The 27,297-nt window shown below is 46.4% G+C and overlaps 1 protein-coding gene across 1 annotated transcript in view; it reads left to right on the top strand.

The window, feature by feature from the left end:
- Positions 1-22,663, top strand: part of LOC121535131 (chromodomain-helicase-DNA-binding protein 7) — an 83,725-nt gene extending 61,062 nt beyond the window's left edge. Inside the window, exons 22-38 of the mRNA XM_045206263.1 lie at positions 665-864; positions 1,453-1,615; positions 4,350-4,439; positions 5,131-5,234; positions 6,884-7,013; positions 7,389-7,507; positions 7,792-8,140; positions 8,509-8,717; positions 8,972-9,910; positions 10,314-10,465; positions 15,502-15,735; positions 16,016-16,183; positions 17,112-17,348; positions 19,070-19,285; positions 19,580-19,723; positions 19,877-19,981; positions 20,163-22,663. Of these exons, the coding sequence (XP_045062198.1) occupies positions 665-864; positions 1,453-1,615; positions 4,350-4,439; positions 5,131-5,234; positions 6,884-7,013; positions 7,389-7,507; positions 7,792-8,140; positions 8,509-8,717; positions 8,972-9,910; positions 10,314-10,465; positions 15,502-15,735; positions 16,016-16,183; positions 17,112-17,348; positions 19,070-19,285; positions 19,580-19,723; positions 19,877-19,981; positions 20,163-21,191 (4,588 nt within the window). The 3' untranslated portion in view covers positions 21,192-22,663. The remainder of the gene's footprint in view (positions 1-664; positions 865-1,452; positions 1,616-4,349; positions 4,440-5,130; positions 5,235-6,883; positions 7,014-7,388; positions 7,508-7,791; positions 8,141-8,508; positions 8,718-8,971; positions 9,911-10,313; positions 10,466-15,501; positions 15,736-16,015; positions 16,184-17,111; positions 17,349-19,069; positions 19,286-19,579; positions 19,724-19,876; positions 19,982-20,162) is intronic.
- The last annotated feature ends 4,634 nt before the right edge of the window (positions 22,664-27,297 follow it).

Below are 27,297 nucleotides of genomic sequence, written 5' to 3'. Positions count from 1 at the left end.
TCGACCCACAAACACACTCCTAGCGTCTGGGTGTCAGTGGGCGGCATGCCAACTAGGGTTATCTCACCGCCGCATAGAAACGTTTAGGGAGAGACAAGAGTCTTCGCTCGGTTGTCACAAATAGAAATCTACTCTGGGTCACCCACGGTAGTGAGATGTGCTGTCGGTTGCGTGTGCGGTCATGAACGAACGGGGTCACAGAATCAGATCGCGGTGTGACATTGGACCATGGTTGAAAGGCAGAGAGCCAGACATAACAACATCGCCCCATTCATACCCACCCCTCCCCCTCATCTCTTCAGTTACTGTAGTAGTTTGGGTGGGGAGGAACATGGAAATATAAAACCTTCCAGCTCCAGACTGTAAATGTGAATCCTCAGGATAAATGATAATACTTGAGACACTTAACTAAATACTTCTCCTCCCCCTCTCTTTCTCTTCTCCTCGTTTCTTTCCTTGACTCTTCTTTTCCTCATTCCTCTTTTCTTATCGTTTCCCTTCATCTTGTTTTCCCTTTTCCCCCCTCTCCGTTATCACTTCTTTCTATCCCTCTCTCTCCCCGCCCTTTTTCTTTCCTCCTCTCTGTGACTGTCTCTTCATCTCCCTCTCCTTTCCCCCCCCTCTCTCCTCTCTCTCTCTCTCTCCTCTGTTCCCTCCCTTCTAGGTGGGGTCGCTGGGGAGACATCCTGTCCCACGGGCGTTTCAAGCGGCCCCTGCGGGAGCAAGACGTGGAGACCATCTGCCGTGCCCTGCTGGCCTACTGCCTGCTGCACTACCGTGGCGACGAGAACATCAAGAGCTTCATCTGGGACCTCATCACGCCCACCGAGGATGGACAGAGCCGCACGCTCACCAACCACTCCGGTACGTATCCCTACGCACTCTTCCTGCATCATTACCATAGCTTAACCAAAACATAACCAACACACCACACCCACCTTTCCACTTAATCTCACAGTAACAACCTCACCAACTGCTCTTTTAGGCCTCCCCAATAGCCCCCAGTAGGTGTAGAGTGAATAAACATACATTGAATTCCATAGGATTTTCACAGTCCTACCACTAACATCCCTCACTCGCTCACTCAACCCCCCACAACAACTCCTGACCTTGCTTTAACCTTATGCTCTGTCTGCTTTTGCCCTGGACTAGAACCGGCTCAAACTGGTTGTCTGACTTTACATTACTTATTTGACCTTGATCCTCATTGGTTTCACACCTAAGCAAACTGTGGAGTCTGATTGGCTACAAGAACCATGGAGTTGGCCCAATTCCTTGCTATTTAAATGTTTTTAATGTTATCAATTATAGTTTGCAGATTTCAAATAAATAATTGTAATAATGAATCAAATCCTTGCTGGTGCTAGACTTGTCCAAACCAGGTCTCTCTTATAAAGGGATCTCAATGAGAAATAATGAACCTATGACTCTAAATTGTAATGTCTCCTGCAGGTCTGTCTACTCCAGTACCACGGGGTCGTAAGGGGAAGAAGGGGAAACCAGCCCCGCCTGCCCCTCCCCAGCTCCCTAGGGCAGAGTGGCTGGCCAGCTGTAACCCTGACCTGTTACTGCAGGAGGACAGCTACAAGAGACACCTCAAACACCACTGTAACAAGTAAGTCACCCCAAATCCTGAACTCTAACCTCAACACTGTCGTTCTTCAAACACCACAATAACAAATGAGCCATTGATCAAACCCAGTGTTGTAGCGCTCGAGTCCGGTCTCGAGACCACCTGTTTTTAGTGTCTCGGTTTTGTCGGATACATTTTAACTCTGTCTTGACTCGGTCTCGGACAGTGAGGACTCGTAATTTCTTCCCGAGACCAGTGGAGTAAGAAACTCACAGTAATTAGCAGCTTCCATTCAGTCAGCGCATAAAACTGCTTTGCCAGGCCAAATATATACACTCCATTCATGAAACAATATCTTATCACCTATTGAAACCTGGGCCTCCTACTTGACTCGTAACATTACTGTTCATTACTTTCGTTGAAAAATATCCTCAAACTTTGTTTTGCTCATCAGAATTTCCTTGATTCGCTGCTAGGGAAGAGTGGGGGGGAATTGTTTGAAAGTTGCGCGCTCACTATTGGTAAGGGGAGACCGGGGGGAATTGTAACAGTCTTTATATTTATTATATACATGTTTGCGCAGTGGCGAACCGTGGTTATTGGACCTAGGCCTTGGGGGAGGGGGGGGGGGTCTTCCAACATGTTGTACCAAACTCAAAAATCAAGAAAAATAACAAACATAGCGTCACTTAATGCGCCCAACTGAATAAAACAGGGCTGAGCCGAGCTCCGGGCTGCCACTCACATAAGAGATAGCACCCACACGGACAATGCTACCAACAACCACAACCACACTGCTTGCACAACCTATGGTAGCCTAACGCCATCACGATCACACCATCACCAAAAGCAAGAACAGTGACACGTCAAAGGATGTGAGTGTGACAGGTTCGTGATGCTGAAAGGACAGTGCCGTAATATGTAGGAGAGCGCACTTTTTGTAAAACACATAGGGTCGATGGAAAGACAGCAGTCACACACAGCATGATGTTAAAGGATAAGCAGCCCATTCTCTCAGACATAATAAGCCAGTAGGTCCCAATCCTAAGAATACAAAAACACAACCATTAGGCTAAGTATTTCCCAATCGAAATGTACAACTATTACTTCCCATTGCAAACATCTTTTTCACATTCAGCACACCAAGTAACCAGTGATCTAAAGTTTAAATGCAACAGTTATTTTCTAAGATTTAGCTAACAGCAAGAGAACTGCAATAAAAAAACACAGTTCCACTCACCAACAAATTAGCAACAACATCCTCTTCGATAACACCTGCTGCAGCCGCTGCAAACTAGCCTACAACAAAAGCTAGCTAGCTAGACTGTGGGAAAACTACTGCTCGCTATTGTGCAGTGACCTGTTGGCCTTTGAAGGAAGAAGTTTCCATACGTTTTTGTTTAAAACAGTCCAACCCATTAAAAGTCCAAATGTGATTGGTTGAATGTCCACTGTCACTCCAAAATGCTTCCCTAATACAATTTAGCTAGCTAGATTTATCTCCCCAAAGACCACCAAAGAAAAATCCTGATTGGATCTTTTTTTCCTCTTCGGTGTTAACCCTTTACATTTCCAACAAAAACTGAAGAGATTCAATCAGAACATCAGTGAAAATAATATTATTATTATTTTATAAATCCTTAGCCCTTCTCTGACATTGTAGAAGGCCCTCATTGTTCCCCACTGTGTTTGGGTTAGTAACAACTTGTAGAGTGGCTCTATTTGCCCTCGGCATGCATTTTTTTCACCATTCTGAATGTCTAAAGAATCCATATGTTCTTCTGAAATATGAACACAGAAATACTTGACATTTTGAACAATTTTACAATCGTTGACCTGAATTGGACTCACATTTTTCTGGTCTTGACTCTGTCTCGCACCCCTCGTCCCCCTCCGGTCTTGGTCTTGACTCTGTCTCGCACCCCTCGTCCCCCTCCGGTCTTGGTCCTGACTCTGTCTCGCACCCCTCGTCCCCCTCCGGTCTTGGTCCTGACTCTGTCTCGCACCCCTCGTCCCCCTCCGGTCTTGGTCTTGACTCTGTCTCGCACCCCTCGTCCCCCTCCGGTCTTGGTCTTGAATCGGTCTCGCTTAGGTGGTCTCGAACACAACACTGGTCAACCCTAACCTCTGACCTTTAACCCTTAACTCAAACACAACCCCTACTCACACACCACCATAGTGTCCACAGATAAGCAGGCCAACTCTGTTGGTAGTTGGTTTCTTTATAATTCAATAAAATCAAACACACAATGCAGTTCCCAGTAATCCTATCTCACATGAGTTCCATTGCTCCAGCTAGCCACACACACACACACACACACACACACTTCACTCCTTTTGTTTAGTTCTAGCCAGTGTCCTATTTACTTTCCCTCCTCCTCCTTCCTTGGCCACAACTCTTCTTTCTACTCTGTTGTTGTCGGGGAGATTTTGTGGCGGCCGGGTTTTGTGGGCTGAGGCTGGCGCCGCGCCAGGCCAGGTGCCAGGCAGACCTGTTGGAAGCGGGTGAAAGGCGGCACACACAGGGGCGATTATGTGGTGCCATCTGTCAGGCGCAGGGGCTGGCGCGCGGCGTGGCTAATCAGGCCTGGCAGCGTGATGGATGGGCAACGGCCAGTGCCAAAGATCCACTGCCGCAGCTAGCCACTCTAGCCAGCTACTGCTGCTGGGGCACGGGACCCGAGTTGCAAACACTCTTTCTTTCATTTTTTTACCCTCCCCCTCTGTTAAATTTTCTTTCCTATTTCTGCCTCTCTCTGTCCTCCCCTCCACACAGAGTTCTCCTGAGGGTCCGAATGCTCTACTATCTGCGACAGGAAGTCGTCGGTGACCAAGCCGACCGGATCCTAGAGGGAACTGACTCAAGGTTGGCATCTCCTCCCTCCATCCCTTTATCTCTCCCTCCAACACTCCCAAGCCCCTGCCTGCTTTATCTTCACACTACCTCTTCCCTCTCCCGTCCCCCTCTCCCTCCCCTCGTTTCACCCCTCACCCAGATGTGCATGCATATATAATGCAGAAACGTGCACACCATGTCGATTGCGTCTGAGGCTCTTCGCTGAATAGTTACAATGCCATTATTGTGTGTGCGCGCATATATGTGCCAGTTAGTGTGTGCCTGTGTGTAAGTGCAGCCTGCCTGTGTGTCTGTATTGGATTAGGCCAGGCAGTCTGCTAGTGGTGATAGCATTGCAGGCATCAGGGCAGGCTTGGTGTAGTGGTGATAAGGTTAGGCCTGTTCTGCCTAGTTCTCCTTCCTGATGAGGGCTACTTCCCAAACGGCACCCTATTTCCTATATAGTGCACTACTTTTGGCTCTTGTCAAAAGTAGTGCACCATGTAGGAAAATAGGGTGCCATTTGGCCCGCTGTCGAGATGTTCCAGCATGGTGGCTAATGACCATATTTCCTCCCAGATGCCTGGAGATGGGGCCTATTATGGACACGCACCGATTTAGACCCTTTTAATCAGTTTTCCCCTCCGCCTCTCTTTCTTACTCTTTCCTTCTCTCTTGCTCTGACTTTCTCTCTCCCTCTCTCCTTGGTCTGGGCCGACAGTGAAATGGATATCTGGATCCCTCAGCCTTTCCACGCCGAGGTCCCTGCCGATTGGTGGGACAGCGAGTCTGACAAATCGCTGCTCATCGGCGTCTTCAAACACGGTAAGCCCCACCCCTCCGGTTCACACACAAATGCACACCGCCTGAGTTCTGGCTGCTTCGGCTTGATTGGTGTTCCCATAGCGACCGCGGCGCACAGCTGGCTCAGTGAGACGTCAGGAGATTGATTGATGGCTGTGTCCAGCAGCCCGAGAAGAGAGGCCGTGGAGGTGTGTGTGTGTGCGTGCGTGCGTACAGACCTGTTGCAGCTTCCATCTAGTCCCTGGTTATCCAGCGTTCTATCAACCACAATTGGTTGATGCACTTATCAAGGTTTTTTCTCTTCTAGCTATGGGCTAGCTGGTTTAGATTTAAGCATTTTAATTGTATTACAGTGCGAAACAAGATTACAAGCCAGAATTGTAACGATTTAAGTGTCAATTGTATTGATAAACATTAATATTAATTTGGGATAATTGTCATTATTCTCCGTAATTGCCACCCTCTCTGATTCAATTATGGATCCGAGCTGTGTCTCAGCCCTGATGCGTACACACACACACACACACACACACACACACACACACACACACACACACAAACACACATGGGTATAATAGAGCTAGCATATAGTTAATCATAATCCTCATTCACTTGGGAGGCCGGGGGAGGAAGCTGCTCTCTGCCTCACACACATACCCGCATGCACACACACACAAACACCGAACCCTCACGTGTCTGGTACACACACCGTACACGCCGTACAGACACTGCCAAACTCACTCACACACACTGTACACACACACACACACAACTCTCCAGGGCTGTGAGAGGGAAGAGTGATGGCCTAGAAACCCCCTCATGATTAGCGCTTGGCTCGGGGCGCAGCAGCGGTTAGGAACAATGTGTCACCGCATAAATCCTAATTGAAATGTGATGTTCTGGTGGGGGCTTTGGGGAGGGGGGGACGGACCGAGAGGAGTGGAGGAGGGGGTTGGGGATAGTCTGGTCCGCTCACTGGCATGGTTGAGGGGGCTCCAGCCTGTGCCTCTGTCTCCCCCCTCTGTCTCCCCCTCCTCCCACCCGCCGTGCTCAGTGGGATCTGCAGGCTCTAATCTGTTCTGCTTGGAAAGCTCCAACGGGCACTTTTCTCTCTGCTACACACACACACTCTCTCTCTTGGGCAAATACACACATACAGACTTAGGCACATACACACATCTTTTCTTACACACATTGACACACACACACAGACACACCCAGTCAGACACACGCTCCAACAGGCACTGCCCTCTGTCTGCATCTGGACCCTGGGGTCTAGCCTTCTGTTTTTCTCTTTCTCTTCTATTTATACGGACGGCAGTTGGTTTTTACGATGTGGTTCTGATTCTGAACTTCATGATGGTTTAGTTTGAACTCCATTTGGCTTTTGTATTTTGTTGCGTCTTTCATGATTGATGCCTAGGTGTATGTAGCCTACATATTTTCACTGTAAATTGTCAAAGTCAAACTCAGCCTAGTTCTAGGCCTAGTTCCTGTGTGTGTGTGGTTTCCCAGTCATAATTCAATCATCTCTCACCCACTCCCTCTCTCCTTATCCTCTTCACCAGATGTGAAAAGTAGAACTCTGTAACACTACCACTGTCTCACCCACTCTCCTCTTCTTTCTCTTTCTCAATCACTCTCTCTCTCCATATATCTCTCCATCCCAGGCTATGAGAAGTATAACTCGGTGCGCGCCGACCCTGCTCTGTGTTTCTTGGAGCGGGTGGGCATGCCTGACGCCAAGGCCATCGCTGCAGAGCAGAGGGGGGCGGACATGATGGCAGATGGTCCGGAGGGGTAAGACACTCAGCCAAAATTCACCACCTCTTTTTCCCCTCTTCCTCCTCTTTTTCTTCTCAACCTCCTGTCCCCGTCTCCCTCCATCTCTCATCTTCTCTTCCTGTCTCTCCCTCTGTTTTGGTTGTTTTTTGACCTCCTGTCTCGGTCTCCCTCTCTCCATTCGATCTTCCTTTCCCTCCCTCCCTCCACCTCTTTTTTGTTTTGTGTGTGTATTTATTCCTGACCTCCAATTTCCCTCAATCTTCTCTTCCTTTCTCTTCCTGGCTGTCTCCCTCTTTTCTTCCCTCGCTCCTTTGTTTGATTCTGTTGTTTTTAAGTTTAAAACTCATCTTTCTTTTCTCTCTCTCCATCCCTGGTTATTTGTGTGTACAGAGAGGATGAGGACCCAGAGTACAAGCCTCTCCGTATGCCCTTTAAAGATGAGATGGATGACTTCACTAACTCTCCCCTTGATGACAAAGAGGAAGCTATGGACGTTGAGAGTGGTGAATGTAAGTGGAGCGGCCATCTCTGCTCTCAGATCTATATTGACCACCATTTTGGGATAAATTCAATAAAAAGGTAGACAATGTATTATTTACTAGCAATCTGATATCAGTCTGAAGAGGATTCACCATCCATCAATCAATAGTTACAAATTTGTATTTTTATATCAAACCACCAATGTACGCGCCAAAAGAAACCAGAGTTGCTTTTCAGAACCATGTCAACAGTATGCAGACACATTTATTTGTCCTAGTCCTAATATTCCACCCTTTTCTCCTCCCCCTCACAGCTAAACTAGGTGAAAATGGAGCAGGCAGCAGAGGGGCTGGTCGTCTGTACTGGCCGGCAGCCTCAGCCCTCACCGCAAGACTCCGCCGCCTCATCACTGCCTACCAGCGCACGCACAAACGAGAGCAGCTTCGCCAGGAGGCCATGGCCCGGCCCGACGGACGCCGCCGCCGGCGGCCCCGAGAACAGCTCCTCTCCATGGTCACAGATGGACGAGGGGCCTACGTGCAGGAGGGCGGAGCCTTCATGGCAGAGGGGAGTCCTTATATGGCCACGGGCAAAGCGTTCATTCCCGAGGCGACGGCTCTCCTGGCGGAAGGAGGGGCCTTCTTCAAAGAGAGGCGTCAGAGGTATCGAAACATTGAATAGTTTGATTTGATTGGTTGAGTTTATTAGATGTTTTCTAGGCACACTTCCATCTAGATTACTTAGGATATGTTATACACGATAAACAATGTGAACAGTTTATATGATCACTTGTATATAATAAACAGTCCAATTTGTTAGCCGGCTGTATAGAAGGCGGTACAGTCGAGCTTCTTGTAGTTCTTTCAACTTCCTGTATGATTGTTTGGTGTTTGTTTGAGAAGCCCTACTTGTAACATGATGTATGTACTACAGTACCCATAATGATCCAGTCTCCTTATCAATACACTACTCATACATTGCTTTCCGTCCCATTGGTTGTTGGATTAACCCTTCTGTGTCTCGTCGTCAGGTGGACCAGGCGTGAGGAAGCTGATTTTTACCGTGTGGTGTCCACGTTTGGCGTTATCTATGACACGGCCCGCCAGCGCTTTGACTGGACCCAGTTCAGGGCCTTTGCCCGGCTGGACAAGAAGACTGACGAGAGCCTGGAGAAATATTACTTCTCCTTCGTGGCCATGTGCAAACGGGTGTGTCGCATGCAGGTCAAGACCGACACAGGTAAAGGCCCTCACATATTTAATAACAGAACGCTATTGATCACAACTTCAGCCATACCTAAATTTACTTAAGCTAAAGCAAAGGATCATTCCCTGGACAGACTGACTAGATTAACAACAACTCTTTTCTTCTCTCCTCACCCCCCTGTTTTTCCCCCCTGCTTTCTTCCCTTCACTCATCTCTTCCTTCCTTCCTTCCTCCCTACCTACCCCCACCCCTCTTCCTCGCTCCCTCCCCCTCTCTCTGTCTGGCAGAGCTTCCAGACCCCACCCTGATCATCGACCCCATCACGGAGGAGCGCGCCTCACGCACCCTTTACCGCATCGAGCTGCTGCGCCGCATCCGCGAGCAGGTGCTGCCCCACCCCCTGCTGGGCGAGCGCCTGCGCCTCTGCCAGCCCAGCTCTGACCTGCCGGAGTGGTGGGACTGCAGCAGGCATGACCGCGACCTCCTCCTGGGCGCCTCCAAGCACGGCGTGAGCCGCACTGACTACCACATCCTCAACGACCCAGCCTTGGGCTTCCTTGAGGCCCACAGGAAGTTTACCAAGGGGGGATCGGCTGGGGTGCCTCAGCCGCCCCGCGATGTAGCTCCCTCTACTGCCTCTGAACAGGCCACAGCTGCTGCTGCTGCTGAGAAACCCTCCCATGTCAAAGAGGAGCAAGAGGAGGTAGAAGGGAAGGAGGTGAAAGAGGAAGGTGACAACGACCTTCCGTGTACTGAAACCGAGAAACCAGACAAGGACGAAGAGATGGAGGGAGAGGAGACGGAGAAGGAAGTGAAGGCTGCGTCTCCCAAGAAGGAGTTGAAGGACGAGAAAGAGAAGGAGGAGGAAGAGAAGGGAGAGGACCTAAAAGACGAGGAAGACAAAGAACCGAAAGAGGAGAAAATGGAGGTCAACGGCGATGCTGACGGAGAGACTTCCAAGGACGCCGAACCAGAGAAAGAAGACACTCCCAATGAGGACATCAGGGACCAGGACAAGAAGCCGGAATTCCAGGAGAAACCGGAGTCTTCCAAAGCATCGGAAGACCAGGAAACCAAGAAGGAAGAGATGGCGGGAAAGCAGAAAGAAGGGAGCCCAGCCAAGTCTCCCAAATCTCCCAAACCAGTGGCTGAGAAAGGGCCCGAAGAGGAGGATGAGGAGAAGATGGAGGAAGACGACAAGTCTGAGAAGTCCTCTCAAGCTGACGGTATATCCTACTCTCAACTCCTTTGCTGAAATACATTTTCACAAGGAACATTTTAATTTTAGGGTGTGAATTCATGCAAACCATCAACAGTGAGTTTGTGTAGAAGTCTACAATAGACAGTTGGGCCATGCAAGTGCATGACTCATGACTACTCCTTTATGTTGAAGCCAGCCACAACACAGTAAGTGGCTGTGTGTAGTTGGTCTGCTTTAGCTGGCATTTAGAAACGACTATATATCTGTGTATAGTCTATTTAAGCTTGCTGCTTATGGTTGAATTGAAGACTCACTGTATGACCCTTCTAGTATTCTGCTGTTGCTAATTTTGAGAAAGCACTACATGAAGCCATTTGTAGATGCTCTTGTGGCTGCTATTGACAAAGCGCTGTTGTGTCATTTTTCAGCGGGTGCCACCTCCGAGCAGAAGAACTTTGACGAGGAGAGCAATGCCTCACTGAGCACCACGGCCAGAGACGAGACCCGCGATGGGTTCTGCCCCGAGGATGGAGAACCCTCAGCCATCCAGAGAACCTTCTCCTTCTCCTTCTGGCCAAAGGTTTGTAGAAGAAAGATGTACATTCATTCACATACAGTGGGGAGAACAAGTATTTGATACACTGCAGATTTTGCAGGTTTTCCTACTTACAAAGCATGTAGAGGTCTGTAATTTTTATCATATGTACACTTCAACTGTGAGAGACGTAATCTAAAACAAAAATCCAGAAAATCACATTGTATGATTTTTAAGTACTTAATTTGCATTTTATTGCATGACATAAGTATTTGATACATCAGAAAAGCAGAACTTAATATTTGGTACAGAAACCTTTGTTTGCAATTACAGAGATCATAAGTTTCCTGTAGGTCTTGACCAGGTTTGCACACACTGCAGCAGGGATTTTGGCCCACTCCTCCATACAGACCTTCTCCAGATCCATCAGGTTTCGGGGCTGTCGCTGGGCAATACGGACTTTCAGCTCCCTCCAAAGATTTCCTATTGGGTTCAGGTCTGGAGACTGGCTAGGCCACTCCAGGACCTTGAGATGCTTCTACGGAGCCACTCCTTAGTTGCCCTGGCTGTGTGTTTCGAGTTGTTGTCATGCTGGAAGACCCAGCCACGACCCATCTTCAATGCTCTTACTGAGGGAAGGAGGTTGTTGGCCAAGATCTCGCGATACATGGCCCCATCCATCCTCCCCTCAATACGGTGCAGTCGTCCTGTCCCCTTTGCAGAAAAGCATCCCCAAAGAATGATGTTTCCACCTCCATGCTTCATGGTTGGGATGGTGTTCTTGGGGTTGTACTCATCCTTCTTCTTCCTCCAAACACGGCGAGTGGAGTTTAGACCAAAAAGCTATATTTTTGTCTCATCAGACCACATGACCTTCTCCCATTCCTCCTCTGGATCATCCAGATGGTCATTGGCAAACTTCAGACGGGCCTGGGCATGCGCTGGCTTGAGCAGGGGGGGACCTTGCGTGTGCTGCAGGATTTTAATCCATGACGGCGTAGTGTGTTACTAATGGTTTTCTTTGAGACTGTGGTCCCAGCTCTCTTCAGGTCATTGACCAGGTCCTGCCGTGTAGTTCTGGGCTGATCCCTCACCTTCCTCATGATCATTGATGCCCCACGAGGTGAGATCTTGCATGGAACCACAGACCGAGGGTGATTGACTGTCATCTTGTACTTCTTCCATTTTCTAATAATTGCGCCAACAGTTGTTGCCTTCTCACCAAGCTGCTTGCCTATTGTCCTGTAGCCCATCCCAGCCTTGTGCAGGTCTACAATTTTATCCCTGATGTCCTTACACAGCTCTCTGGTCTTGGCCATTGTGGAGAGGTTGGAGTCTGTTTGATTGAGTGTGTGGACAGGTGTTTTTATACAGGTAACGAGTTCAAACAGGTGCAGTTAATTCTGGTAATGAGTGGAGAACAGGAGGGCTTCTTAAAGAAAGACTAACAGGTCTGTGAGAGCCGGAATTCTTACTGGTTGGTAGGTGATCAAATACTTATGTCATGCAATAAAACGCAAATTAATTACTTAAAAATCATACAATGTGATTTTCTGGATTTTTGTTTTACATTCTGTCTCTCACAGTTGAAGTGTACCTATGATAAAAATTACAGACCTTTACATGCTTTGTAAGTAGGAAAACCTGCAAAATTGTCAGTGTATCAAATACTTGTTCTCCCCACAGTATACATACTCATATTCATTCATGTAGTGGTGAAATATATACTGAACAAAAAAATAAATGCAACATGTAAAGTGTTGGTCCCATGTTTCATGAGCTGAAATAAAAGATCCCAGAAATGTTCCATACACACAAAAAGCTTATCTTAAATGTTGTGCACAAATTGATTTACATCCCTGTTAGTGATCATTTCTCCTTTGGCAAGATAATCCATCCATATCAAGAAGCTGATTTTAAACAGCATGATCATTACACAGGTGCACCTTGTGCTGGGGACAATAAAAGGCCACTCTAAAATGTGCAGTTTTGTCACACAACACAATGACACAGATGTCTCATGTTTTGAGGGAGCGTGCAATTGGCATGCTGACTGCAGGAATGTCCACCATAGCTGTTGCCAGTCTATGCTACAGTAATGCGCATCTAATTTACCCGTCTCCATCTGGTTTTCGGGGTCACCTTGTTTTTTAATTGGAAAGATTATAATTTTTTTAATTGCAGCTGCAGAGTTTTAAAACAGCCTATCACTCGAATATCATTGATTTAAATCTACTGCAGTCTCTCTCTCTCTCTCCATCAACTCCAAATAGAAAATCCTGTTCTATATATAGGGCTATATATCAATCTAGATGTCCTAGCCTACCTCTTTCAAATCAAATTGTATTTGTCACATGCCCCGAATATAACAGTGAAAAGCTTACTTACAAGCCCTTAACCAACAATGCAGTTTTAAGTAAAGAGTTAATTAAATATTTACTAAATAAACAAAAGTAAAAAATTAACTATTATAAGAATTCAGGTAATAAATTCAATGTAGTATTAGCCGTATATTTAGGTAATTAATTATGGTTATGCGTAATAAGCTTCTAATTTATAGCCTCAGTCTCTTGCGCAACAGGAAAAGCTGAACTAGAATAGCTTGCTTGACATTATTTTTTTTTAGCATTTCTTATACCAATAGACTATTCGAAGAGGAACGCAAGCTCTTTTTTGCTGAACGTTAAATACAGCGGCCAATAGAACTCACGGGTAGTTTGAAAGAAGAGCGAATGCGCGATGGCGGTAGGCTATAGCAGTTATTTATTCAGACCCATAACGTTCAATCTTCATGAAGAGAATTCAAAGCGTTCTGCATCTAGTCCAATATTATTCAAGGATGACATTAGAGTGATAAAGATAAGGACAACAAAGTATTTCTTAGAACTGTTGAAAGCGGGGAAGGAATGAAGTAACACTAGAGAGAGAGAGAGGAGGTAGGCTAATAACATTAGGATAAATATTATGAAAGGTATATATGCGTCAGCCTACTAATTATACAAATAGGTCCTATTATATGTAAATCAAATTCGCTAGCCTATACTTGTAACTTTGTAGGCATGTGCTGCATCAGAATCTCATGTTCTCTTCTGCTTTATCATGGTTTGAACAATGTGCGTAATTCAAGTCCATATTATACAGTATAATACAATACAGTAATACAGTTCACACGATTAGCCTACTGGAGCTAGTCTCATTTATTTACCCAAGAGAGCATATAGCTAGCTACAGCTATGGGCTTTTATGTTTTTCTGTCGTGCGTAATGTGCAGTAGCCTTCTGGTTTTGGCGGGAAATACCGGGTTACCTGGGAGAAAAGTGATTTTATTCATGGGATGGAACATTTGTGAAATACCAGTAAAATATTCAACCAGATATTGACTGGTTTTCTGATCCACGCCCCTACCTTTTAAGGTATCTGTGACAGACAGATGCATATCTGTATTCCCAGTCATGTGAAATCCATAGATTAGGGCCTAATGAAATTATTTCAATGTACTTTTATGAACTGTATCTCAGTAAAATCGTTGAAATTGTTACATGTTGCGTTTTTATATTTACATTGGACCCTAGAGGCACACTATATACAAAAGGTACTTGAACAGTGTTAGGTTCAGTATTTTTTATTTATTTATATATATATATATATATATACACACACACTGCTCAAAAAAATAAAGGGAACACTTAACACAATGTAACTCCAAGTCAATCACACTTCTGTGAAATCAAACTGTCCACTTAGGAAGCAACACTGATTGACAATACATTTCACATGCTGTTGTGCAAATGGAATAGACTACAGGTGGAAATTATAGGCAATTAGCAAGACACCACCCAATAAAGGACCGGTTACCACAGACCACTTCTCAGTTCCTATGCTTCCTGACTGATGTTTTGGTCACTTTTGAATGCTGGCGGTGCTTTCACTCTAGTGGTAGCATGAGACTGAGTCTACAACCCACACAAGTGGCTCAGGTAGTGCAGCTCATCCAGGATGGCACATCAATGCGAGCTGTGGCAAGAAGGTTTGCTGTGTCTGTCAGCGTAGTGTCCAGAGAATGGAAGCGCTACCAGGAGACAGGCCAGTACATCAGGAGACGTGGAGGAGGCCGTAGGAGGGCAACAACCCAGCAGCAGGACTGCTACCTCCGCCTTTGTGCAAGGAGGAGCAGGAGGAGCACTGCCAGAGCCCTGCAAAATGACCTCCAGCAGGCCACAAATGTGCATGTGTCTGCTCAAACGGTCAGAAACAGACTCCATGAGGGTGTTGAGGGCCGACGTCCACAGGTGGGGGTTGTGCTTACAGCCCTTAGGTACCGAGATGAGATCCTCAGACCCCTTGTGAGACCATATGCTGGTGCGGTTGGCCCTGGGTTCCTCCTAATGCAAGACAATGCTAGACCTCATGTGCCTGGAGTGTGTCAGCAGTTCCTGCAAGAGGAAGGCATTGATGCTTTGGACTGGCCCGCCCGTTCCCCAGACCTGAATCCAATTGAGCACATCTGGGACATCATGTCTCGCTCCATCCACCAACGCCACGTTGCACCATGCTTTAGTCCAGGTCTGGGAGGAGATCCCTCAGGAGACCATCCGCCACCTCATCAGGAGCATGCCCAGGCGTTGTAGGGAGGTCATACAGGCACGTGGAGGCCACACACACTACTGAGCCTCATTTTGGCTTGTTTTAAGGACATTACATCAAAGTTGGATCAGCCTGTAGTGTGGTTTTCCACTTTCATTTTGAGGGTGACTCCAAATCCAGACCTCCATGGGTTGATACATTTGATTTCCATTGATAATTTTTGTGTGATTTTGTTGTCAGCACATTCAACTATGTAAAGAAAAAAGTATTTAATAAGATTATTTCATTCATTCAGATTTAGGATGTGTTATTTTAGTGTTCCCTTTATTTTTTTGAGCAGTGTATATATAAAACACAGAAATCAGTTTACGTAAAGAAAGAAAATTGAGAAAAACTGGAGCAAAAAGCCCTGTTTTCTAGTCGGACCTCACTCCATCATCAAAGTACTTCTCTAGTTGTATTAACCCATTCCTCTGTGCGCCATTTTGACCTTCCAGGATCGCGTGATGATCAATCGCATGGACAACATCTGTGAGGCGGTCATCAAGGGCAAGTGGCCCGCCAACCGCCGCCAGTTCTTCGACATCCCGGGCCTGTTGCCTGGATACCCTGGCCCCACGGCGTCCGAAAGCCCCCTGCAGAGGCGGGGCCTGGCCGAGCTGTCGATGGTGGCGGCTGCTCAGGCGAGCTTCAGCGGCAGCGAGGACCTCACTCTCTCGCCACAGGTTAACGTAAGTAGTAAAAAAATAGTTTGTATAATGGTTAACATGGCATGCATCTCAGATGATTTGTCTTGGGAAAATAAAGTGATTTAAGTGTATTCATACTGATATATAGGATGAGGTCTGAAAAATGAATATTCCCTTATTACTACATAATTTACTTAAATCACTTAATTTCAAACCAGTGTCCCAATTTTCCACATTGATTTTCGTTGTTCTGGTGATCACATAATTCTCAACCCTATATTTCCCTCTCCCTCCCTTCCTACCTCCCTCTCTCTCTGTAAAGGAGGATGCTCTGAGCATGTCGTTGCCAAAGCAGCGTCGTCGCAGGCGGAGGAAGGTGGAGATTGAGGCGGAGCGCGCCGCCAAGCGAAGGAACCTGATGGATATGGTGGCCCAGCTCAGAGAGTCTCACCAAGCTGAGTCCCAGAGCCAGGCCATGGACCTCACCAAGGTAGGGTCTTTAGAATTTTATGAATTAATTCTAAATTTAGAATTATGTATCACTTTTTAATTACACTTTTGGGTCAGAGGGGTGTCCTACGAATCAGGTTTGAGGAGTTAGCGAGGTAACTTTGGTCAACTCTTGAGTTGAACTCGGGATAAGCAATCATATGAATGTGCCTCACCTTTCAATCAAGGTAAATTCCTATGGCAATGAATCCTTCAGAACTAACCTGCTCCGGGGCATACTAATTCATGCCTAACTCCATTTTCCTGAATGAAGTGTCTGAGCTGTGAGTTGAGGACCAATGAAATCAGATTCCCTCCCTCTCGCAAAGATTGCGCCATCATCCCCTTCATTTGAGGAAGACGACTGACTAAATATTGTATTAATCAAATGTTTTTTGTTTTAGGTATTTTAAAATTGTAAAAATAATTTATCACGTTATTTAGTAATGACCAAATGCATTTAAAACTTCACGGGGACAGTAACTTTTATATGACAAATAAGTGTTATTTTGGTAAAATTATTTTATTGATAGGAGTGGGGGGAAAAAGGTGCTCATGCAAAGACTGCATTAATGATACGTAATAAAATAAAGACTGCATTTCTAAAAGCTTCTTTGACATCATAGCCTGCTGATTTTGCAAGATAACTTTTCCTTCATTTTGGTTTCGGCACAAATGTAAATGCAGTACTGACTTGCCTCTGGATTGATGTGTCAGAATTGTCTCAATGAAGAGTTCAGCATTCGACTAGCCACGTGCGACATGCACACGCAGTTACAAGCCTGCTAGAGTTAGCGGCAGGCAGATTAGCAATATCCACCGTCGTAGTACGGATGAAGCCTGAGCTGGAATGTGAAGCTAACCGAAGCTGGTTAGCTTTAGAAAACGTTCCATATTGCTAAACATTGGGACATGTTATTCTTCTCCAGGGCATGCACCACCACCACAAGTCAGCGTCGTCCCTGGCGGGCTACTCCAGCAGCAGCATGGTGCCTTCTGCTACCCTCAAGGCTCAGATGGAGCTGCTGCAGGCGGCCACGCCTTCCAGACATAGGGCCAATGGCTCATTGGCCGAGGCTGACCTGCCCACCCGGAGGAGGCGAGGCCGCAGGAAAAATGTGGAGGGGCTGGAGCTGCTGTTCATCAACAACAAGAGAGGAGCCACGGTACGGAACACGGTCACTAACAGTCACTACGGAAATATATTTTGTTAATTTATTAAAGGTCCAATTCAGCTGTTTTTATCTCGATATCATATGGTTTCTGGGTAACAATTAAGTACCGTACTGTGATTGTGTTCAATTAAAATGGTCAAAAAGAAACAAAAATAGCTTATTGGCAAAGAGCAATTTCTTAAGCAAGAATTTTGCTCGGACTATCTGGGAATTTTCTGAGTTGGAAGGGGAAAACTAGCTGTTATTGGCTGTTATAAGGTTTTGAACTCTTCCTTATTGGTCTACTAACTAATTTACCGGTCAAAACTCCATCCCATCAAAACGGGTATTTTTAAACAGCTCTTTTTATTTTATTTATATGTATATATACATACATACAGTGCATTCGGAAAGTATTCAAACTCCTTGACTTTTTCCACATTTTGTTACGTTACGGCCTTATTCTAAAATGGATTCAATTGTTTTTTCCCCTCATCAATCTACATACAATACCCCATAATGACAAAGCAAAAACAGGTTTTTAGATTTTTTTTGCTAATTTATCAAATAAAAAAAACCTGATGTCACATTTACATAAGTATTCAGACCCTTTACTCAGTACTTTGTTGAAGCACCTTTGGCAGTGATTACAGCCTCGAGTCTTCTTGGGTATGACGCTACAAGCTCTGTCAAATTGGATGGGGTGCATCGCTGCACAGCTATTTTCAGGTATCTCCAGAGATGTTCAATTCTGAGCTCTGACTGGGCCACTCAAGGACATTCTGAGACTTGTCCCGAAGCCACTCCTGCATTGTCTTGGCTGTGTGCTTAGGGTCGTTGTCCTGTTGGAAGGTGAACCTTCACCCCAGTCTGAGGTTTTCATCAAGGATCTCTCTGTCCGTTAATCTTTCCCTCGATCCTGACTAGTCTCCTAGTCCCTGAGCTGAAAAACATACCCACAGCATGATGCTGCCACCACCATGCTTCACCGTAGGGATAGTGCCAGGTTTCCTCCAGACGTGACGCTTGGCATTCAGGCCGAAGATTTCAATCTTGGTTTCATCAGACCAGAGAATCTTGTAAATCTGTGAAATTATCTGGATTTTTACAAATTATCTTTGAAAGACAGGGTCCTGAAAAGGGGACGTTTCTTTTTTTGCTGAGTTTACATTTTACTGATACAGTATATTTAAAAATTGTTATCTTTTGTATGTTTTTAGTCCAACCTTCAGCTCCACTCAACCAGCTCTTACGCCAGAGTTTCCCAAACTCTATCCTGGGTGCACTTTTTTCCCACCACTACACAGCTGACTCAACTAATCATCAAACTTTGATTATTTGAATCAGCTGTGTAGTTCTAGGGCAAAAACCAAAACGTTCACCCTTTGGGTTCCCCAGGACAGAGTTTGGGAAACGCTGTTTACACCAAAAGGCATAATCATAATTTTCAACAATTTCACAGTATTAACCTCCATAATGTGAACAAATATATATATATATATAAAACACAGGAAATCCTGTTTCTGACTGCACTGGACCTTTAATAAATAGTTATAAAGCACCTGATGGGCATAGGTTCAACGGGAAAAAGTCTGATGTGAAGTTAAAGTTTAATAAAATGTCAAATGAGCACGGGTCTGCCTGGGATAAGGGGATATCTCAATTAGACTAACCTACATTTAAATAAAAGTTTGGTAGGACTTTGATAAAATGTAATACAAATCAAACTATAGGAGGATTCCGAGGGGACCAAAGCATCGGTGGAGGGGGTGCAGATGCCCCCGCGTTCCCACCGCCACAACATTCCCAGTCCCAGCGCCTCCGCCCGCGTCCCTTCTGTCAGCGCTATGGAGGACGGGGAAGCTGGTACCCCCTCTGACAAGGACCTGAGGGACTGGCTCAGACAGCACCCCACATACACCATGGACATGCCTACTGCATACACACCAGTATGTACTTAAACAAAATGGAATACAGTATAGTTGTTTATCAGATGTCCCTATCCAGTAAAACTATCCCATCAATGTGGAATATGAGCATAACCCCTACCTTCAACCCCGTTCCCTTTCCTAAATCAACTCTTACACCACCCTTTCAGTGATTCAAATATGGTTACAAAATATAACATTTAGCTATTCTATTTCATAACGGTTGTAGTATATAATGAAGTATTCAAGAATTTCATGCCTTGCCCTGTTGTGATTCCAACCCCTGTCCACTCTCCCTTGTCTGTCTCTCTGTAGAAGAGTGAGGAGTTGCTTCTCTCCTCCCAGTTCCCCAAACCCAAGCAGAAGCGGCACCGCTGCCGGAACCCCAACAAGATCGACATCAACACTCTCACTGGAGAAGAGCGGGTTCCCGTGGTCAACCGGAGAAACGGCAGAAAGGTATGGGTTCATTTCAGTACAAATCAAATTAGCTTTGTCACAAATGCATTGGTCACCGTTTGGCAACTATTTCAAACACCTAATTTAGCCTTTCATAGCAAAACTGAAGGTATTGCTATCTTGTCAACCATTTTGTTCCTCTCTTTTTTCCAGATGGGTGGAGCCATGGCCCCTCCCATGAAGGAACTGCCCAGATGGCTCCTGGAGAACCCAGAGTTTGCCATCGCTCCTGATTGGACCGACATTGTCAAGCAATCGGTGAGTCTCTTGTCATTCACCCATTTAGCCCTCAAATGATTCCAATCAGCACTTGTTTTAGATTTTAACCTTATCTGTTGGAAACTGATGTTTGAGGAGAAATTGTTGCCGAATCGCAAAATTGTCATTGACAGCCATGAGTGACTTCTAACTAACCACGGTCTCCTCCCTCATTCCACAGGGCTTCCTCCCTGAGGCCATGTTCGACCGTCTCCTGACTGGGCCCGTGGTGCGTGAGGAGGGCGTCCGTCGTCGGGGGAGACGCCCCAAATCAGAGATTGCCAAGGCGACGGTGGCTGCCGCGGCAGCTCAGGCCCAGGCTGCATCCTCCAGCGGCCTGAACCCCTTGCTGATGAACGGCCTGTTTGGAGGCATGGACCTCACCAGCCTGCAGGGCCTACAGAGCTTCCAGAGTCTTCAGCTGCAGCTCATGGGCTTCCCCGGCATGGGGGGGACTGACGCTAAACACGCCTCGGCCATGCTGCCTCTCATGCTGCCTGGTATGGCTGGTATGGGCGGCCTGCCAAACATGTTCGGCCTGGGAGGCCTGTTCGGAAACAACCTGGCCGCTGCCTCGGCTGCAGCCACGCCCGCTGCAGCCTCCAATGGCACCAACGACGAGGGCGATTCGGATGAGATGTCGAAGAGAGACGAAGGGGAGGGTGGAGAAGAGGGGGATGAGGACAAGGAGAAGGAAACTGGGGTGGAGGCGGAGTCGAGCAAGGCTAATGGGGACGCCGCGGCTCTGAACGCAGCCGCCGCCGCAATGGCCGCCTCCGGCATGTCGGCCAACTCCCTGGCCTTCAACCCCTTCCTGCTATCCACCATGGCCCCTGGGCTCTTTTCCCCCTACATGTTCCTGCCCCCTGGCCTGGGAGGTCTCACCATGCCTGGCTTCCCCCCCACCACCCTGGCCGACCTGCAGAGCGCCATGGCTGGAGCCATGGGGGCTGCTTCTGGAGCTCAGGGCCAGGAGAAGGAGCCCAGCCAGGCTGGCCTTGCCCCGGACCGCCCTGCCGCCGCTACCGCAGACCCAGAGACAGCCGAAGACAGCGACTCAGCAGAGAGTCTGGAGAAGACGGCCGAGTCGTCAGCCCTAGAAGACGAGGCCTCTGCATTGGCTGAGGAAGCCGACTCGCCGGAAGACCTAGCGGCCGAGGATGAGGAGGAAGGAGAGGATGCCCCTGAGGAGAAGAGTGACGGAAACTAACTGGCCTTTGACATTTCCCCCCAATCCTCTACTGCCCCTCCCACCCCGAGTGCTCTCATGACACGTTTACACACCAACTTGATCCAAATTAGTTTTTTCTTTTTTGTTTTATGTCTTTGTTTCTTTTACAGGTAAGAATGAAATCAGGGAGAGTATACGTAACTAAAAGGCTCTCACTGTAGCGTTAATAGCGTAGTCAGGGAAAAAGCAAACTGAACTAGAGTTTGCAGATGTCAAAAGGGTGTTATTTTTGGTCTTTGTGCTCTGAACAGTGCATTCTAGATGAGATGGGAAATTTCCTCCGAAATATTATTATAGGAATGAATCGTTCCAATAGTGCTATGCTGCTTTTCTGTTTTTTTTCTTTTCTTTTTTACTCTCTTGATATTGTGACAGTAAGTAGCATCTCGTAACTCTCCAGTGGCGTACAATTTAACTGCATTAAGCGACTATATGCTGCTGATGAAAAGGATAATATTTTTATTTTTTTCTGTTGTACTGTTCTGCCTTGAAGAGCAGGATGAAGTCCTCACATCAGATGGCCTAATAATCTGACTGTTCCCAGTCTCTCACACTGATGATCTCACACACATGTCTACACACACCTGACTGTTTCTTCCTATAGTCTTACACATTAACAATCCAATCTCTAACTCTTCCCCGTCTCAATCGGACGGTCTTACCCACACCCTCCAACCGTTCCTCTCCCAGTCTATGAAACGACCCCATTACCCTTCTCAGTCAAACTCTTCCCAGTACCAGTTTTCTGCCTACTACTACTAACACCCATATTGTCTGACTCTTCCAAGTCACACATCGTTATAGAAACTGTTTTCCAGTCTCACACACTGATGGCCCTGACTCTCCTGACTGTTTTTAGTCTGACACACTGACAAAGCCGAACAGGGGAGAGACCTCTCTTCCACAACGCGGAAGGAGACAGCAATAACCTAAGGCAGCTTTTGAATGTCTCAAAACATCGCTCTCCCATTAAAACACAACCACAAGTGTCGGTGAAAAAGAGAAACTAAATCGCATATAAACGATGACATGAAAAAGTACTGCAATCAATTTGTCTCACACTATTCCTGTTGATGCACTGGTGTAAGAGTAAAATAATCAGGTACCTTTTATTATAACTATTGAATGGGCTTTTTGTTACTTTTAGCCACCAAGCTGAAATGCATTACCTCAATTCTAACTAGCCTTGAAGTTTACAGACATAAGTTGTAAATGTTTTCTTCTTTTTTGTGTTTTTTTTGAACATCATGTATGATGAACTGTAGTTATGATGCTTTTAATAAAAGTGAATCATGATATTCGCCTAGGAAACCAAACTCGGAGTTCTTGTTGAGTTATTTTAATTGGATGTTAAATGTAGATGTCTATTTTGAGTGTTAAATGACGTTGGTTGATTCATGGTGGTGAAGTTATTACCCCCAGAATAGGAAAATAAAGGCTTTTTAAGTGCATATGGACATTCTTGCCAAATGTGTTCATTTGCTTCTGTCTGCTACAGATATCTACTAACAATTCAATTAATAATCACATTTTAGAAATATTTAATTGTGCAATAAGCATAATAATTTAGCTAAACACTAGAGCAGCCACCGTACAGAAGGGAAGAATGAGACCCTTGCTGAGAGATGTCTATTTTGGCTGCATGCCAGCTCTCCTCTGACTTGATCAGAAAGGTCTTTATAGGTGAAAGCAATCTGATACAACCCTAATTAGTATTTTATCTTTATGGTCGTGAAGAAGCCAACGAATGTAGCTAGGCCATTTTGAGAATTTGACCACAGTCATTGCGAGTCCTAAGGGTAACTAACTTGGGTTCTTACTGGTGCTTTCTAACTCATGCCTCATTCAATATGGTCGTTCTGAAGATGCTTTCAACCGATTTATTCAGTATGTGTGGCTCATGCAGGAATCAAACCTACGATTTGTGCACCAAACACCGTGCCCCAACCAACTGGGCCATTGGAAGCGCCATATGTTGGCTGGTGGGGTCTAGGGCCAGTGGGGTGGAGGCACATGGGTAGGGTACAGGAGAGAGGAGGGGTAGAGCTAGTGGGAGACACTAGAGCGCTTCCAGAGACTGGGGGTGGTGTGGGGGCTGTCGGTCTGGTAACTCGGGCAGTCATCATAAATGGCAGCTCTCCCAATGGACCTGCTGATGTGACACAAACTGACAGGAGGGGAAGATGAGGCAGCCTGTGTGTGTGTGTGACTGTGGAAGACTAGCTGTGTGTGTGTGTGGCGGAGAGCAGCCTGTATGGTGGGGAGTTGGAGACCCTGTGTGTTTACTCAAGCGGATGGAGAGGAGACTGGACGGGGGACTGGTTTTTCCCCTGACAGACGTCTCTCATAATTGTGCGCTTTCGAAGTGGTTCGTGAAATCCATAGGTCTCCCGTGCTTTCCCAGCATGCATTGTCTGGGAAGCGTTCAGGAAAAAAAGTATAATTATTCAGTACTTAGATATTTTGTATATAAAGATATTGAGCCCTGCACCAATCAATAATGACAGGTTCATTACTGCATTTAGCATTGTAAAATCTTTATCTAATGTTATTTTATTTAAAGGCCCAGTGCAGTCAAAATGTTGTATATCATATACAGCTGATGAAACTAACACTGTAAAAGGGTTAAAAAATGTGATCAGTGTTATTTCCTGATAGTGGCTGGTTGAAAATGCAAACTACACAGGACCTTCTAATCAGCAGGTTTGGGATGAATGGAGATTTGGCTTGCCTGGTGACATCACCAGGGTATATCACTCAATAGACCAATAACTAAGAGTTCCAAACCTCTCTGCCAATAACAGCTAGTTTTAAGATGACATATCCCTCCCATTAGGCCCCTCCATCGCTTTGGTGCCCTTCCCCTCCCCACTCAGACCACTCCCAGGCAAGTTTTTTGCCAAAATGCTATTTTTGTTCCTTTTGTCGATTTTAATGGAAAACTATTACAGTAAGGTATCTAATTGTTACCCAGAAATTACTTGATATTGAGATAAAAACAGGCTTTTTTTTACACAATCATAACAGCTGTATATATAGTACCTCTTAAATGATTCAATATTACCCTCCATTCATGCATGTATTTATGAACAGCACATGTATTGCATTTATTCAAGGTTGATTGTAGTGGACGCTGGGTACGTTACATTCAAAGAGCAGGATAAGTCGATTCAATTTAATTGAAGTACTGGGCTGTCTCATCCCCAATGTAACGAAGCACTTCAATACAACAAGGTCAAACCTTCTAAAAGCAAGGCAGGGGTGACAGAAGCAAGCTAACCTCCCTGATTCTTTTATTCTGTGGTTTTGTCAATATAGGTACATCCCAAAACTCTAAATGGCTTCCTTTCCTAATTATCTCAATTTTCATCTGCACTAATCCTGAAAACAAAGAAAGGTTAAAGCACTAGGTGCACCACTATAGAGAATCTCTTCTCCAGCTCTTTCATATCAGTGCAGATAAGGGGAAAGGAGACTAGGAGAGGAAACCAACTAACACTATTGAGATGCAGCCTGTGACTGCTCAGGGTAGAAACCTCAGGAGGCTGAAGAAATTTGGCTTGGCCCATAAGACCCTCACTAACTTCTACACATGCACCATCTAGAGCATTCTTTTTTGTGTGGGTATTTTACCCCCTTTTTCGTGGTATCCAATTGGTAGTAGTTACAGTCCCCGTCCCATCGCTGCAACCCCTGTACGGACATGGGAGAGGCGAAGGTCGAGAGCCCGCTTAACCCGGAAGCCAGCCGCACGAATGTGTCGGAGGAAACACTGTACACCTGGCGACCGAGTCAGAGTGCACTGCGCCCGGCCCGCCACAGGGGTCGCTATAGCGCGATGGGACAAGGACATCCCTGCCGGCCAAACCCTCTCCTAACCTGGACGACGCTAGGCCAATTGTGCGCCGCCCCATGGGTCTCCCGGTCGCGAACCAGGATCTCTAGTGGCACAGCTAACACTGCGATGCAGTGCCTTAGACCACTGCGCCACTCGGGAGGCCCCCATCTAGAGCATTCTGTTGGGTTGTATCACCCCCTGGTACAGCAACTACACCGCCCGCATCTTCTCGTCTGATGTGGCAGGTCTTGTAAACTATCACAGATTACAAAAGGAAACCCAGCCTCGAGCTGCCCAGTTACGAGAGCCTACCAGACGGGCTAAATGCTTTCTATGCTCGCTTCAAGGCAAGCAACACTGAACCAAGCATGAGAGCTCCAGCTGTTCCGGACGACTGTGTGATCACGCTCTCCGTAGCCGATGTAAGACCTTTAAACAGGTTAACATTCACAAGGCCACAGGGCCAGACGGATTACCAGGACATGCGCTGACCAGCTGGCAAGTGTCTTCTCTGACATTTTCAAGCTCTCCCTAACCTAGTCTGTAATACCTACATGTTTCAAGCAGACCACCATAGTCTGTGTGTCCAAGAACGCCAAGATAACCTGTCTAAATGACTATCGCCCCGTAGCACTCACATCTGTAGCCATGAAATGCTTTGAAAGGCTGGTCATGGCTTACATCAACAGCATCATGCCAGACACCCTGGACCTACTACAATTCGCATACCGCCCCAACAGATCCACAGATAACACACTCTCTATTGCACTCCACACTGCCCTTTCCCACCTGGACAAGAGGAACACCTATGTGAGAATGCTATTCATTTACTACAGCTCAGCGTTCAACACCATAGTGCCCTCCAAGTTCATCACTAAGGTAAGGACCCTGGGACTGAACCCCTCCCTCTGTGACTGGATCCTGGACTTCCTTATGGGCCGCCCCTCAGGGGTGCGTGCTTAGTCCCCTCCTGTACTCCCTATTCACCGACGACTGCATGGCCGCGCACGACTCCAACACCATCATTACGTTTGCAGACGACTCAACGGTGGTAGGCCTGATCACAAACGACGATGAGATAGCCTATAGGGAGGAGGTCAGAGACCTGGCAGTGAGGTGCCAGGACAACAACATCTCCCTCCAACGTCAGAAAAAAAAAAGGAGCTGATCGTGGACTACAGGAAACGGAGGGCTGAGCATGCCCCATTCACATCGACGAGGCTGTTGTGGTGCGGGTCGAGAGCTTCAAGGTCCTCAGTGTCCACATCACTAAGGATATATCATGGTCCACACACACCAACACAGTCGTGAAGAGGGCACGACAAAGCCTCTTCCCCCTCAGGGGACTGAAATGATTTGGCATGGTCCCTCTGATCCTCAAAACGTTATACAGCTGCACCATTGAATGCATCATCTTGACTGGCTGCATCCCCACTTGGTATGGCAATTGCTTGGCATTCGACCACAAGGCGCTACAAAGGGTAGTGCATACGGAGCACGGCGCTTGTAACGCTAAGGTAGTGGGTACGATCCCCGGGACCACCCATACACAAAAAATTTATGCACGCATGACTGTAAGTCGCTTTGGATAAAAGCGTCTGCTAAATGGCATATTATTATTATTATTATTACGGCCCAGTACATCACTGGGGCCGAGCTCCCTGCCATCCTGGACCTCTATACCAGTTGTGTCAGAGGAAGGTCCTAAAAACTGTCAAAGAATCCAGACACCCAAGTCATAGACTGTTCTCTCTGCTACTGCACTGCAAGCGATACCGATGCACCAAGTTCGAAACCAACAGGACCCTGAACAGTTTCTACCCCCAAGCCATAGTTAGTCCGGGTAGCTATTTGGTTAACTATTTAACTATCTGCATTGACGCTTTTTGCATTAACTCTTTTTGACTCATTACATACGCTCCTGCTACTTTTTATTATCTGTCACTTTATTCCTAGTTGTATGTACATATCTACCACAATTACCTCGTACCCCAGCACATCGACTCAGTACTCGTACCCCGTGTATATAGCCAAGTTATCGTTACTCATTGTTTATTTATTAATACTTATATTATGACGTGTTTTACTTTTCTATTATTTCTCTGTTTTCTTTCTCTCTGCGTTGTTGGGAAGGGCCTGTAAGTAAGCATTTCACTGTTAGTCTACACCTGTTGTTTACGAAGCATGTGACAAATACAATTTGATTTGATTTGAAGGGTTTTCCAGAGGGTGATGCGGTCAGCCCAA

Source organism: Coregonus clupeaformis, chromosome 21 (genome assembly GCF_020615455.1).
Source record: "Coregonus clupeaformis isolate EN_2021a chromosome 21, ASM2061545v1, whole genome shotgun sequence".
NCBI classification, from domain to species: Eukaryota; Metazoa; Chordata; class Actinopteri; order Salmoniformes; family Salmonidae; genus Coregonus; species Coregonus clupeaformis.
The sequence above is the reverse complement of the archived record's forward strand: the minus strand, read 5'-3'. Positions and strand labels throughout refer to the sequence as shown.